The sequence below is a fragment of the Papio anubis genome, chromosome 4, assembly GCF_008728515.1.
Source record: "Papio anubis isolate 15944 chromosome 4, Panubis1.0, whole genome shotgun sequence".
Taxonomy (NCBI): domain Eukaryota; kingdom Metazoa; phylum Chordata; class Mammalia; order Primates; family Cercopithecidae; genus Papio; species Papio anubis.
This window is the reverse complement of record NC_044979.1, coordinates 148,323,925-148,338,547: the sequence shown is the minus strand read 5'-3', so window position 1 is coordinate 148,338,547 and position 14,623 is coordinate 148,323,925. Positions and strand designations below refer to the sequence as shown.

The 14,623-nt window shown below is 51.8% G+C and overlaps 1 protein-coding gene across 2 annotated transcripts in view; it reads left to right on the top strand.

Moving 5' to 3' along the window:
- The window catches only part of DNAAF5 (dynein axonemal assembly factor 5), a 53,301-nt gene that overhangs the window by 7,735 nt on the left and 30,943 nt on the right, over positions 1 to 14,623 (top strand). For both annotated transcript variants that reach the window (XM_021935577.2, XM_021935578.2), the window contains exons 3-4: positions 6,275 to 6,399; positions 6,856 to 6,974. In XM_021935577.2, coding sequence (XP_021791269.2) covers positions 6,275 to 6,399; positions 6,856 to 6,974 — 244 coding nt within the window. The remainder of the gene's footprint in view (positions 1 to 6,274; positions 6,400 to 6,855; positions 6,975 to 14,623) is intronic.

Sequence of the window (14,623 nt, the reverse complement as noted above, 5' to 3'; positions counted from 1 at the left end):
TTCTTTAAATGTTTGATAAAATTTGGCAGTGAAGTACTGGGTCCCAGGCTCTTCTTTGCTGGGTGGCTTTTCATTGCAGCTTCAATATCATTACTTGCTCACTGGTGCAGGTGCTCGACGGTTTGCAGTTGCTCTACGGTTGAATCGGTGCTCACGGTTGCATGTGTGCTCACGGTGTCGGTGCTCATGGTGCAGCTGCTCACGGTGTCGGTGCTCACAGTGCAGTTGCTCTTGGTATCGGTGCTCACGGTGCAGGTGCTCACGGTGCAGTTGCTCACGGTGCAGTTGCTCACGGTGTCGGTGCTCACGGTGCAGTTGCTCACGGTGTCAGTGCTCACGGTGTCGGTGCTCACGGTGCAGTTGCTCACGGTGTCAGTGCTCACGGTGTCGGTGCTCACGGTGCAGTTGCTCACGGTGTCAGTGCTCACGGTGCAGGTACTCACGGTATAGTTGCTAACGGTGTAGTTGCTCATGGTGTCGGTGCTCACGGTGTAGTTGCTCATGGTGTCGGTGCTCACAGTGCAGTTGGTCACGGTGCAGTTGCTCATGGTGTCCGTGCTCACGGTGCAGGTGCTCACGGTGCAGTTGCTCACGGTGCAGTTGCTCATGGTGTCCGTGCTCACGGTGCCGGTGCTCACAGTGTCGGTGCTCACGGTGCAGTTGCTCACGGTGTCGGTGCTCACGGTGTTGTTGCTCATGGTGTCAGTGCTCACAGTGTAGTTGTTCATGGTATAGTTGTTCACTGTGTCGTTGCTTATATTGTAGTTGCTTATGGTGTGGTTGCTCGTATGCTAGTTGCTCATGGTATAGCTGCTCACAGTGTCATTGCTCATGGTGTCGCTGCTCACAATGTTGTTATGGTGTAGTTGATCACAGTCTCTAATGATGCTTTGAATTTCTGTAGTATCAGTTGTGTAATGTCCCCTTTTTGATCTGATTTTATTTACTTGGATCTTTTTCTTAGTCTGGTTAAAGGTGTGTCGATTTTGCTTGTCTGTTCAAAAAGCTAACTTTTCATTTTGTTTGTCTTTTGTATTTTTTTGTTTCGATTTCATTTATTTCTGCTCTTATTTCTTCTACTAACTTTGGGTTTGGTTTGCTCTTGCTTTCCTAGTTCTTTTCAACACAGCGTTAGGTTGCTCTTTGAAGTTGCCTGCTTTTTGGCTGTAGGTGCTGATTGCTATACACTTGCCTCCTAGTGCTGCTTTTGTTGTTTTGGCATATTGTGTTTCCATTTTCATTTAAGAATTTTTTAAATTTCCTTCTTAATTTCATCATTGACCCACTGGTCATTCAGGAGCATATTATTTAATTTCCATGTATTTGTATAGTTTCCAAAGTTCTTGTTATTAATTTCAGTGTCCTGTTTTAAGGCTTGTTTTGTGGCCTAACATATGGTCTATCCTTGAGAATGATCCATGTGCTGAGGATAAGAATGTGTATTATGTAGCTGTTCGATGCAGCGTTCTATAAATATCTATTAGGTACATTAGGTCTATAGCGCAGATTAAGTCCGATGTTTCTTTGTTGATTTTGTCTCTGGATTATTTGTCTAATACTGGAAGTGGGGCGTTGAAGCCTCTAGCTGTTACTGTGTTGGAGTCTGTCTCAACAGACAATATTTGGTTTATATATCTGGATATTCCAGTGTTGGGTGAATATATATTTAAAGTTATGTCCTCTTGCTGAGTTGACCCCTTTATCATTATATGATGACCTTTGTCTCTTAATATAGTTTTCGTCTTGAAATCTGTTTTGTCTAAGTATAGCTATCCCTGCTCTTTTTTTGGTTTCCATTTGTACAGAATATCTTTTTGCATCCCTTTATTTTCAACCTACGTGTGCCTTTTTGGTGATGTGTGTTTCTTGTTGGCAACAGATAGCTGGGTCCTGGTTTTCTTACCCATCCAGCCACTCTGTCTTTTGAATGGTGAGTTTAGTCTGCTTACATTCAATGTTGTTATTGATAAGTAAGGACTTACTCCTGTCGTTTTGTTGTTTTCTGGTTGTTTTGTGGGCTGCTCTTCCTTCTTGCCTTCTTGTCTTCCTTTTTATGAAGATGATTTTCTCTGTTTTTTTTTCCGTATGTTTTAATTTCTTTTTGTTTTTTGTGTATCTGTTGTAGGGTTTTTTATTTGAAGTTACCAGGAGGCTTGCAAATAACATAACCCATTATTTTAAACTGATGGCAACTGAACACTGATTGTAAAAACAAACCAGCAGCAAAGAAAAAATGAATAGAAACGCTACAGTTTAATTTTATCCCCTCTGCTTTTTAACTTCTTGTTGTTTTTATAACTTTGTCTTGAAAAGTCATTGTAGTTATTTTTATTCATTTATTTATTTTTATTGCTTTATTTTTGAGATGGAGTCTTGCTCTGTCACCTAGACTGGAGTGTAATGGTGCCATCTCGGCTCACTGCAACCTCCACCTCCCAGGTTCAAGCGATTCTCCTGCCTCACCCTGCTGAGTAACTGGGATTACAGGCATCCACCACCACACCCGGCTAATTTTTGTATTTTTTAGTAGAGTCGGGGTTTCACCATATTGGCCAGGCTTGTCTCGAACTCCTGAGCTCAGGTGATCTGCCCGCCTCGGCCTCCCAAAGTACTGGGATTACAAGTGTGAGCCACCGTGCCCAGCCAGCTAGTTATTTTTCATGGGCTCATCTTTTAGTCTTTCTAGGCAAGATGTGAAGAGTTTACACCCCACAGTTACAGTGTTACAACAGTCTGTGTTTTTCTGCATGCTTACTGTTCCCAGTGAGTTGTATCCTTTTAGATGATGTGTTATTGCTGCTCAGCATCCTTATTTTTCAGATTGAAGAAGACTCTTTAACATTTCTTGTAGGACAGGTCTGATGTTGATGAAAATTCAGCTTTTGTTTGTCGGGGAAAGTCTGTCTCCCTCATGTTTGAAGGATTTTTCACTGGATATACGAGGGTGAAAGTTTACTCTCCTTGAGCACTTTAAATATGCCACGCCACTGTCTCCTGGCCAGTGAGGGCTCCTCTGAGAGGTCGTTGCCAGGCGTGCTGGAGCTGCGTTGTATGTGATTTGTTGGTTTTTTTTCTCTTGCTGCTTTTAGAACCCTTTCTTCATCCTCGATCTTTAGGAGTTTGATTGTTAAATGTCTTGAGGTAGTTTTATTGGGTTAAATCTGGTTGGCGTTCTGTAGCCTTCTTGTACTTGAGTGCTGGTATCTTTTTCTAGGTTTGGAAAAGTCTTTGATATTATCCCTTTGAGCAAACGTTCTACCCCGATTTCTCTCTCTCTACCTGCTCTTGAAGGCCAGGAACTCTTAGATTTGCCCCTTTGAGGCTATTTTCTAGATCCTGTACATGTGCCTCATTCTTTCTATTCTTTTTTCTTTTGTCTCTATATGTTTTCAAATAGCCCGTCTTCAAGCTGCTCACTAGTTCTTTCTTCTGCTTAGTCAGTTCTGCTGTTAAGAGGCTCCGATGCATTCTTCAGTATGCCAATCGCTTTTTTCAACTCCAGAATTTCTGCCTGATGCTTTTTAATTATTTCAGTCTCTTTGTTAATTTCTCTGATAGGATTCTAAATTCCTTCTCCATGTTATCTTGGATTTTGCTGGGCGTCCTCAAACAGCTATTTTGAGTTTTCTGTCTGAAGGGTCACCTATCCCTGTCACGCCAGGATTGGTCACTGGTGCCTTATTTAGTTCACTTGGTGAGATCATGTTTTCCTGGATGCTCCTGATGCTTGTGGCTGTCGGTCAATGTCGCTAGGTATTTACTGTCATTTTTGCAGTCTGGGCTTGTTTGTACCCATCCTTCTTGCGAAGGCTTCTAATTCATTTATTTTGCTTTTTAGGAAAAAAATTGAAAAACATCCTGCTTTGTTAAACTGTTACATGGCAGTGAGGTATTCAGTGTTGTTTTTGAACTAAAAGAAAAGGGATAAGGCCAGGCGCGGTGGCTCAAGCCTGTAATCCCAGCACTTTGGGAGGCCGAGACGGGCGGATCACGAGGTCAGGAGATCGAGACCATCCTGGCTAACACGGTGAAACCCCATCTCTACTAAAAAATACAAAAAAACTAGCCGGGCGAGGTGGCGGGCGCCTGTAGTCCCAGCTACTCGGGAGGCTGAGGCAGGAGAATGGCGTAAACCCGAGAGGCGGAGCCTGCAGTGAGCTGAGATCCGGCCACTGCACTCCAGCCTGGGCGACAGAGCGAGACTCCGTCTCCAAAAAAAAAAAAAAAAGAAAAGAAAAGAAAAGGGATAATCCGTCTCATGCTAATTAGAATTTGCAGATTTCTTATGATACTAAGTCGAGACTGATAGAAAAGGTGGTGGCAGTCCATGAGACTCAGGAGCAGCCCCAAATCCTACCCTGCAGCTGTCCTTGCTATGAGGTGAGATGTTGGAAGCTCCTTTCTACAAAAGAAGCCGATCTGTGGGTTCCAACGGACAGGCAGCCGTCCTGGGCAGGGCCCTGCAGAGACCCTGGCACAGGTGCAGGAGGTCAGGGAGGAGAAAGCAGTGAGGCCGACCCAGCGAGTTCAGACTGCTCCCCGGCTGCCGGCCTGGGGCAGAGTGTGCTCAGGCCTTGCCGTGTGGCCCTGGATGCCTGCCCGTCTCCTGGAGAGGGCCCCATCACATGTGTTTGGGCTCGGTACTGGCTGCAGTCTGGCTTGTCTCAGTCACGCCCTCTGCCCTACAGGCTTTCTAGCATCTCAGCACATGGCACAGGCTGAGCTTGGAGTTTGCCACTCACGTGGATTAGCGTCATGGCAGGTGCGGCCATGAGTGGTGCCTGTTGACTGCATTAAACCCTGGGGCATCTCTGCTCGAGACCCGCCAGCGCCATGTGTGAAGACAACAGTGACAGCTTGTTCTGTGGTGACTCTCTAACCGGGTGGTGGAGTGGCCATGGAGCTGATTTGGGTTTCTCAGTTGTTATATGGGTACTTGTATTTGTGGTTGCTACTAAGGCCCTGTGTTAGTTAATAACCCCCGCAAATGCACCACGCATTCGTGTCCCCTATGCTGTGTCCCTGATGCACGCTTCCCTGCTGCTCGCACGCCAAGAGTCGCCTGTGCTTACCACACAGGGAGCGGGAGTCAGGCGCGTCGGGCCCCTCCTTGTGTGAACTTGTCTACCCCTCACGGGACCTCAGTGACGAGCCCTATCAGTCATTCCTATCCATTTTCCAGGTGGGAATGAACTTCGGAGCGGTCAGGCCAGGGCCCGGGTCCCAGGCTGGCAGGGACAGATCCTAGATACGATCTGCTTGGCTCTAGGCCTTGTTGGAGCCGGGGCGGAGCAACCCCTCCTCCGAGTCCCAGTGAGCGACCACGCCATGGGCACAGCTGCTGCTCGGGTCCCCTGCACCTACACGTGACTGTGAGTGCTATTGCTAATGGTGCATGGCTGTGCGGAGACGCTTCATCCAAAGTGTCAGGAGGGAGGAGGGTCCTGCGCCCCACAGCCCAGCCGGGCACTGATGGCACCACAGAGTCGGCCCCTGGCCTCACAGGGGATGACTCTGAAGCTCGTTCACACCCCGGAGCTCCCTGGATCAGTCTATAGCTGGCTTCAGCCACACCACTTCCTCACCCAGCTTCTTCTTGGCTGTTCCCACTTCCCTTTGAGGAGTGTTGGTGCTGGTCCCCGTCTCAGACACTGCCCTTTGGGAGCTTGGCTAGGGCACCTGGTGTCTGTTAAGCTGGTTTCTTCTGCCTGCGTAGGCAAGGTAGGCAGAGGCCCTCATGCCGCCTTTTCAGACACCCAGCAGCAGAACCAGGGACCTTGCTGGTTTCCTCCTGAGTCCCTGGGCTCTGGGAGCAGACGCCTTTGAGGTCTGGCCATAGTGCACCATACGTGCTGTAGCCCTGGCTCACTGAGCACCCAGGGTGAGACAGACACAGCCTGGCCAGGAGGTTTTCATGCAGAAGACTGAACACGCGGCACAGCTCAGGCAGCAGCTAGGAGCCTGCTCTCGCCAATAGGACCAGGCCAGGGCACGGGGGACTTGTGTGTGAGGCTGCAGGACAGCAGCATTCCTCTCTGGCCCAGCCGGGGGGGACTGGCAGAGCTGGCTGGGACCCAGACTTGGTGGCGCCCAGGACCCCGGCCATGCACCTCTGCCTTGGGGATGGCATCCAGGTGGTGGTAGGTGGCCCAGGACCTGGCCATGCCTCTGCCTCAGGCAGCGCCTGCATAGCGGCACTCAGAGCTGTGCTGTGGCATCAACTCCAGCATCCCCTTTGCCTACACGAATCCTTATCCCTTCCTCTCGTGCACAGGTCCGGCGGGCGGTGGCTTCTGTGGTAGGCGGCTGGCTGCTGCGTCTGCGCGACCGCTACTCCTTCTTCCACAAGCTCATCCCTCTGCTGCTCAGCAGCCTCAGCGATGAGGTGCCCGAGGTCAGGTACGTGGGCAGGCGTCCAGCCGGCGGCCGCGGGCCCTGCTTCCTAAACAGTCGTGTGCAGCAGTGGTGGTTTCTCTTCGCTCAGAATCTGTCACAGAAACCTGCTCGTGTCCCTTTGTCCCTGTGCTCTGAGGTGATGTGCCGTACAGAAGGCCTCTGGTTTTGTAAATGTCATTTCACATCTTTTTAGCATTTGACTGAGTAATGGACAGAGATCAGACGGCCCACTTGGTGTACTGTCCGTAGAGTGCTCACAAGATGAACGGGATTTCTGGTCCACCTTTTCTGGGGTTAGGGAGCTTCCCACTCTCATGCGATGGGGTCTTTAGGCGACCCGTGTCCTGGCACAGCCCTGCGACCTCCTGGGCATCTCTGGGAACTTGCAGGGCCTTCCCCTGCGTGCCCTCCCCTGCGTGCCCTGCCCTGAGCCGCTGTTGTCCATCTGTTGTGCCACAGGCAGCTGGCTGTCAGCCTCTGGGAAGACGTTGGCCTGCAGTGGCAGAAGGAGAATGAGGAGGACCTGAAGGACAAGCTGGACTTTGCCCCTCCCACCCCACCCCATTACCCTCCACATGGTGAGTGACCGAGGCAGAGGGAGCGCCAGGAGGCGAGCGCTTGTTGGGTAGGAAAGGGGCTTCTGAACCTGAAGGAAGCTTCAGCTCTTGGCGTTCTGAGCCCAGGCAGCCGCGTTGGAAAGGTGCAGGCATCTCCCCATTGTGCTGGGACTCCTACGTCCCAGGCACCTGGGACCTCCCTGCTTCCTGGGCAGAGCACGTCTCTCCTCAGCATCTGGGAAGCCCCCATGTACCTCGCAGTGACCTCTCCCCTCCTCTGACCAGCTTTATTTTAAAAAGGCCGTGGGCTTCTGAAAGTGTCCAGTGCACTGCTAGATGGTGTCCGCCCCCTTCCCTTGGCTGTGCACACAAGGGTGCACTGAACTCTGGGTTCCTGGGCAGCTCTGCTGGTGGTTGGGGGATGTTGGAAACAGTGGGATAAGGGGCTCATCATTTCACCAAGACAGAGCTCAGCACAAGGGCCACGGATGAGGTGAGGTCTTCGTGGTTCCACATGATTTCCAACCTGGGAACAGGGTCCCCTGCTGCGTGGCCTCCCGCCCTTCCCACATTTGCTCCCTGGCCATGTTGCGGGCACCCATGTGTGTCTCTGCAGAGCCCAGCAGGTCTGGCTGAGTCTGAGTGGAGGCTCCCAGGTCCGGCCCCAACACACTTGCTCTGCCATGCCACTGGCCCACCTCGGGCTTCATCTGTGTGGAAACCACTCTCTCGTGGGGCTGAGTGTCTTCCACTTGCACATGGTCAGGTGTTTTCATCACTTGAGTCTGTCTGCAGGGTGTCTTCTTAAAAGTGAATAATAGATACGCACTGATGAGGACAGAAAGTAGGTGAAGCATAGCCCAAATCATATGCGCAGCCCAAATCAACCAGATACCCAGCCCAAATCAATCAGATGCCCAGCCCAAATCAATCAGATGCCCAGCCCAAATCAGATACCCTGAGAGATTTGCAGCCTCAACTTACTTCCCATGTCACCTCCCTGGCCTAGTCCAGGCACTGAAGTAGCCCAGGGTCAAGTCCTGGAGGGAAGTGTTGTACTCTGTCAAATACAGCATTAAAGCGGCTTCTTGGCTGGGCATGGTGGCTCACGCCTGTATCCCAGCTACTCGGGAGGCCAGGGTGGATCACTGGAGCCCAGGAGTTGGAGACCAACCTGGGCAACACAGCAAGACTCCGACTCTACAAATATTTTAACAAAAACAAAATAAATTCGCCGGGTGTGGTGGTGCGCACCTGTATCCCAGCTGCTCTGGAGGCTGAGGTGGGAGGATCGCTTGGGTCCAGGAAGTTGAGGCTGCGGTGAGCTATGACCACGCCCCTGCACTCCAGCCTGGGTGACAGAGTGAGACCCCATTTAAAAAAAAAAAAAAAACCAGTTTCTTGTGTCTGGTGTTGATATTTGGTGCCCTGTTAAATCCCCACCCACAGAACCGTGACTCCTCCCAAGCGTGTGAGTCTCAGGGCTGCTGTTCCTCCCGGTCGGCATTCTCCCCCTTGCAGCCCCCCCACAATGCACAGTTGCTGTACAGGGAAAGCACACGTGTTTGGAAAAGGCACAGAAGTTAGTTGCAAGCAAGGTTTGTTCTGATGGAGTGAAGCCAGTGTGAGAACGCTCCGTCTTTCTTTTTTTTTTTGGAGACAGAGTTTCACTCTTGTTGCCCAGGCTGGAGTGCAATGACTCAGTCTCGGCTCACTGCAACGGCCACCTCCCAGGTTCAAGTGATTCTCCTGCCTCAGCCTCCCGAGTAGCTGGGATTATAGGCACGCGCCACAACGCCCAGCTAATTTTGTATTTTTAGTAGAGACAGGGTTTTGCCATGTTGGCCAGGCTGGTCTCGAACTCCAAACGTCAGGTGATCCACCTGCCTCAGCCTCCCAAAGTGCTGGGATTACAGAGGTGAGCCACCACACCTGGACAACTTAATCTGTTTTAAAATGTGGAATTTAGGCTGGGCGTGGTGGCTCATGCCTGTAATCCCAGCACTCTGGGAGGCTGAGGCAGGCAGATCATGAGGTCAGGAGATTGAGACCATCCTGGCTAACACAGTGAAACCCCGTCTCTACTAAAAATACAAAAAAAAAAAAAAAAAAAAAAAATTAGCCAGGTGTGGTGGCGGGCACCTGTAGTCCCAGCTACTCGGGAGGCTGAGGTGGGAGAATGGCGTGAACCCGGGAGGTGGAACTTGCAGTGAGCCAAGATCGCGCCACTGAACTCCAGCCTGGGTGACAGAGCGAGACTCCATCTCAGAAAAAAGAAGAGGAACTGTATTTGCAAACTATGCCTCTGAAAACGAGTTAATTTTAACATATAAAACACTTAGGGCCGGGCATGGTAGCGGGCGCCTGTGGTCCCAGCTACTTGCGAGGCTGAGGCAGGAGAATGGTGTGAACCTGGGAGGAGGAGCTTGCAGTGAGCCGAGATTGCACCACTGCACTCCAGCCTGGGGGACAGAGCGAGACTTCATCTCAAAAAAAAAAAAAAAAATATGAAAGTTAGACACGAGGCCGCTTACGAACTCTCTGTTGAACTCGCACTGTCTGCGCGCCGGTGATGGGAGTGGAATCCCACGCGTGCTGTGGTTCTCTGGCAGTGCCTCTCCGTCCAGCCGCCTGGGGTGAGCTTCTGCGCTGGTCGGACCTAGAAGCTAAGCTGTGGGTTGTTTGCCTCTGGCGATTTCAGCTGGGCTCTCCTCACCGATGAGGAAATGCTGCTCCTTAAAGAGGGTCCAGCCTGTGTGCCTAATTCATGCTACACGGAGCTCACGCTGCGTGGCAAATTGTTCTCCACGTGCTCACTGAGAAGCCAGTGGAAGGCCCTTCAGGTGTCAGTGGGGCAGGAACGCCGTCCCCGAGACGCAGGAGGGTCCAGTCCTTCCTGCTGTGCACCGGAGAGGGAGGCAGAGGTGGGCAGGGACAGTTTCTGGAAGGTACGATCCTTGGAATGCGGTAAAGGAGAAGACAGAGCAAAGCACACACATATACGCAAACACATACACATATTCACAGGCATGCACATGCACACGTGTATACACATACATCTGTACACACACGCGTACATGCATAGCCTCGCACACGTGTACACATATACACATCTGTGCACACGTACGTGCATATCCACGCGCACACGTGCACATACATATACACATGTACATATACATCCCACCCTGCCCTCGCCAACTGGCTGGCCCTGGTAGTAGGTTCCCGGAAGGGGCTTCCTCCCTGTGGTGGAAACACAGGCTCTTTCGAGGCTGCCTGATTTAGAATTGGTGCAAGGACTTGGGACTCTTCCTGACTGATAATTGCAAAAACACATTTATCCATGCCGAGGCGTGGAGAGTGTCGTTAGGCACAGAATTTTTGTTTCGAGTAGAGCAGAGTAAATTTAGAATTGAATTACAATCAGAGTCAGTGGCATAAACACTACATTTTGTTAGATTTTTGGCATTTTCCCCTCAAATTACTTTGCTTCAGTCTGTAGATTTAAATTTTAAATACGATTTCTCAGATTTTTTTCTACAGTATTTTAAATGTCAGATCAGAAGATTATCTGAGTCTCTTCCTCAAAAGTTTGCACTGGCCTTGTATCGCCAAGCAAATGCCCTCCCTACCATCCTGCCGCTCCCGCCTGCCGTGCCCAGGGTCTGTGACGCCCTCCTTACCATCCTGCCGCCCCCCGCCCACCATGCCCAGGGTCTGTGATGTCCTCCTTAACATCCTGCTGCCCCTGCCCGCCATGCCCAGGGTCTGTGACGCCCTCCCTACCATCCTGCCGCCGCCGCCCGCCGTGCCCAGGGTCTGTGATGTCCTCCTTAACATCCTGCTGCCCCTGCCCGCCATGCCCAGGGTCTGTGATGCCCTGCTTACCATCCTGCTGCCCCCTGCCCACCCTGCCCAGGGTCTGTGACATCCCTTCCCCCAGGACCATACTGCGTTCACCCTTCAGGGCTACAGCTCTGTGAGTTTTGAGCAGCACCGCCTCTGTCCCCCGCATGTGGGCATCTCCACCTCCCAGAACCTTGGGCCCTGGCACTGCTGCTGTGGGCTGCGTCCTATGCGTCCCTTCCAGGATGTCACGAGCATGAGGTCGTGGGAGCATGGCCGCTGGCGTCTGCTCCTTCCTCTCTGCGTGGCACGTTGGAGGCTCGTGCGTGGCACCTGTGTGCAGCACTTTCCTTCTTCGTGTAAGTCACGTTCCCTCCCGTGGACAGACCATCCGGTCACCAGCGGGGCACATTCGGGTGCTTTCTAGTCTTTCACCATCACGGGTAAAGCTGATGTAAACACTTGCAGTCTGGTTTTTGTGAGAGTGTTTTATCGGATAAACACTCAGGTGTGGGACTGCCGGGCCGTAGGTACAGTCCTTGCTTTGTTAGAAACTCACCACATGCTGTTTTCCACACCCTTCGCGCCACGTCGCATCCCCATGGGCACTGGACGAGCTTTCCGGGTGCCGTGGTCAGGCCAGCATATGAAGTGGGGTTTGCTGTTTTTAGCATGTCGGTTGGTATGCAGTGGTGGCCTGCGGTGTTTTTGTTTGCGATTCCCTAACAAGAGGACGTTGGGATCTTTTCCTGTGCTGTGTTGTGCTTCTGTGCACCCATGCGTCGTCTTTGGTGGCCATTCACATCTGTCATCTATTAAATCGGGTTCTTTGTTTCCGAGTGTGGAGTTTGAGGACCCCTGCCATGCCCTGGATGCAGGTCCCGCATCAGACTGTTTCACGCTCCGCAGCGGGGCCTCAGCTCTGGCTCCCGCTCCCCTCAGAGCTCTGGCAGCTGCCCGCTACCTCGGTGGAGGTGCTCCTTGTCCTCGGTGGACCCAGACCCTGTGCTCACCTCACCACTCGCTCCAGGGGCCTGTCCGTCTGCTGCCATCCCCAGCACCCAGAGGCAGTGAGCCAGGCTCGGTGGCTCTGTGAGCACCCAGGGAGCCAATGAGTGGCTGTGTGGCCTGTCTTACCTGCAAGAACAGACAGTCCGACCCTGTGGTTGGGTCACCAAGAGCGTGAATAGGCAAAGTTTGGTCATATTTTCAGATCACAGCTAATGCTAGCCGTGCTCAGAGGTCATGACCTATCAATAAGGAATTCACGTGGGGCTGGATCTGAAGTGTAATCAGAGCCCAGTTTTCCTGTTTCCTGGGAAAATAAGGTGCGCACCACATAGAAATATAATTCGTACCATATAGTTTGTCGTTAGCTTTGCAGACACAGCATAAGTTTCCGCTAACAGCACTGAAACCTCCACCTTCACAACCAAGCTTCGTGCTGGGAGGGTTGTGAGGGCATCACTTACTGTCCTCAAGTCAGTCACTTCCCCAAACACCGTGCCCTTCTCACACGGAAGCACACGTTCACGCCTGGCGTGTGTGTGACGATCGCACTGCCAGCCGCCAGCCGCAGATGGCTCAGTGACAACACTCCAGAGTCCTTTCTGCTTTGAGACTATCCCTCTGTTAAGATTGTTTTCCTTGGCAATGCCTGAGTGTAAAGGAAAGCGCCTCGTGGTGCTGGTGAGTGGCCGGCCAGAGCTTTTCACACAGGAGGACAGAGTTGGCTCTTCTTAAAGCCTGACTTAGAAGTGAGCAGGGTTCCCTGTGGGTGAACGCTGCCATGTGATGGCCTTCTCCTCCCTCCGTTCTCCTGTTCCACCTCGGAGCTCGCACTATTCTGCTTTGCTTGTGTGTTTCATCTGTGTGTTTGGAAAGATGGAAGCTTGAATGGAAATTGTCAGAAACGTTACGTTGTGCAAAGGGGCTGGAAAAGCTGGTTAGCATCGTCTGAAGCCAGCAAGGACCCACACGTGGAGCACTGACCAGCTCTGAGTTAGGCGGGGGTGTTGCAGAAGAAGGAACTTGTTTTCTTTTTTTGAGGCAGACTTGCTCTGTCACCCAGGCTGGAGTGCAGTGGCATGATCCCAGCTCACTGCACCCTCCGCCTCCCAGGTTCAAGTGACTGTCCTGCCTCAGCCTCCCGAGTAGCTGGGATTACAGGCGCCCACCACCACACCCAGATAATTTTTGTACTTTTAGTAGAGACGGGGTTTCACCATATTGGTCAGGCTGGTCTCCATCTCCTGACCTCAGGTGATCCACGTGCCTCGGCCTCCCAAAGTGCTGGGATTACAGGCGTGAGTCACGGTGCCCAGCCTATGTCTGCTATAATATTAAATATAGAAAAACAGGCTTCAGAACCATGTAAGACCATGTGCTGCATAACGGCGTTTGAGTCCATGACTGACCGCAGGGAGGAGGCTGGTCCCCTCAGGTAGTAACATTGTGTTTCTCCTGTACCTTCTCTGTGTTCGGAAACAAATGCTCACCGTCTGCTGCAGTTTCTGCGTGTAGAGTGCAGTCACCTTGCTGCACAGGTCCGTAGCCTGGGAGCCTCACAGGCATCGCACAGCCCGGTGTTGCCCAGCCCAGCAGCCCGGGTGTTGCCCAGCCCATCAGCACAGGCATCGCACAGCCCGGGCGTGTAGGAGGCTGCGCCATCCAGGCTTGTGTGTGTCACTGTAGGACATTCACATGGCGACCAAATCACCCAGCGACGTGTTTCCCAGAACGCACCCCACTGTTCAGCAGCACTTGACCGTACCCAGAACTAGCGGTCCCCTGCCTTTTCACCAGGGACTGGTTTTGTGGAAGACAATTTTTCCATGGGTGGGGCGGGGAGCAGGGTGGTTTCAGGATGAAATTGTTCTCCCTCAGATCATGAGGCATTTGGTTCTCATAAGGAGCGCGTAACCCAGATCCCTCGCACGCACAGTTCACAGGAGGGTTTGCCCTCCCCTGAGAACCTCATGCCGCCACTGATCTGACAGGAGGTAGAGCTCAGGCGGTCACACTCCTTCACCATCTGCTTACCTCCTGCTGTGGAACCCAGTTCCTAACAGGCCTCAAACCAGTCCCAGCCTGTGTCCAGGCCATGGGTACCCCTGCCCAGCACCGGCCAGTGTTTCTTTGGAAACATCCACAGGCCCAGGTGCCCACAAAGCTCTGTTCAGCTGTCAGCGGACCCCTCCCTGGCTGTTCTTGGTCACACATCCCTCATTTTGCAAACTTTCCAGAGTGGATCATCATCAAGAAGAAAGGTGCAGCCAGGCTTGGTGGCGCATGCCTGTAATATTGAGGTCAGGAGTTCAAGACCAGGCTGGCCAACATGGTGAAACCCCATCTCTACTAAAAATACAAAACTTAGCCAGATGTGGTGGCGTGCACCTGTAGTACCAGCTACTCAGGAGGCTGAGACATGAGAATGGAGAATTGCTCGAACTCAGGAGGCGAACGTTTCCATGAGCCGAGATGGTGCCACTGCACTCCAGCCTGAGTGGCAGAGTGAGACGCTTTCTCTAAAAATAGAAAAAGACCCTTTAAATCCTGACATGTCATGGTTTCATTTCTATCTTTACAGTTGCTCTGAATTTTTTATTTTTTGTTTTTTATTTTTTTCGAGATGGAGTCTCGCTCTGTTGCCCAGGCTGGAGTGCAGTGCCGTGATCTTGGCTCACTGCAAGCTCCGCCTCCTGGGTTCAAGCGATTCGCCTGCCTCAGCCTCCGAGTAGCTGGGATTACAGGCATCCGCCACCACACCCAGCTTATTTTTTCTATTTTTAGTAGAGACGGGGTTTCACCATGTTGGTCAGGCTGGT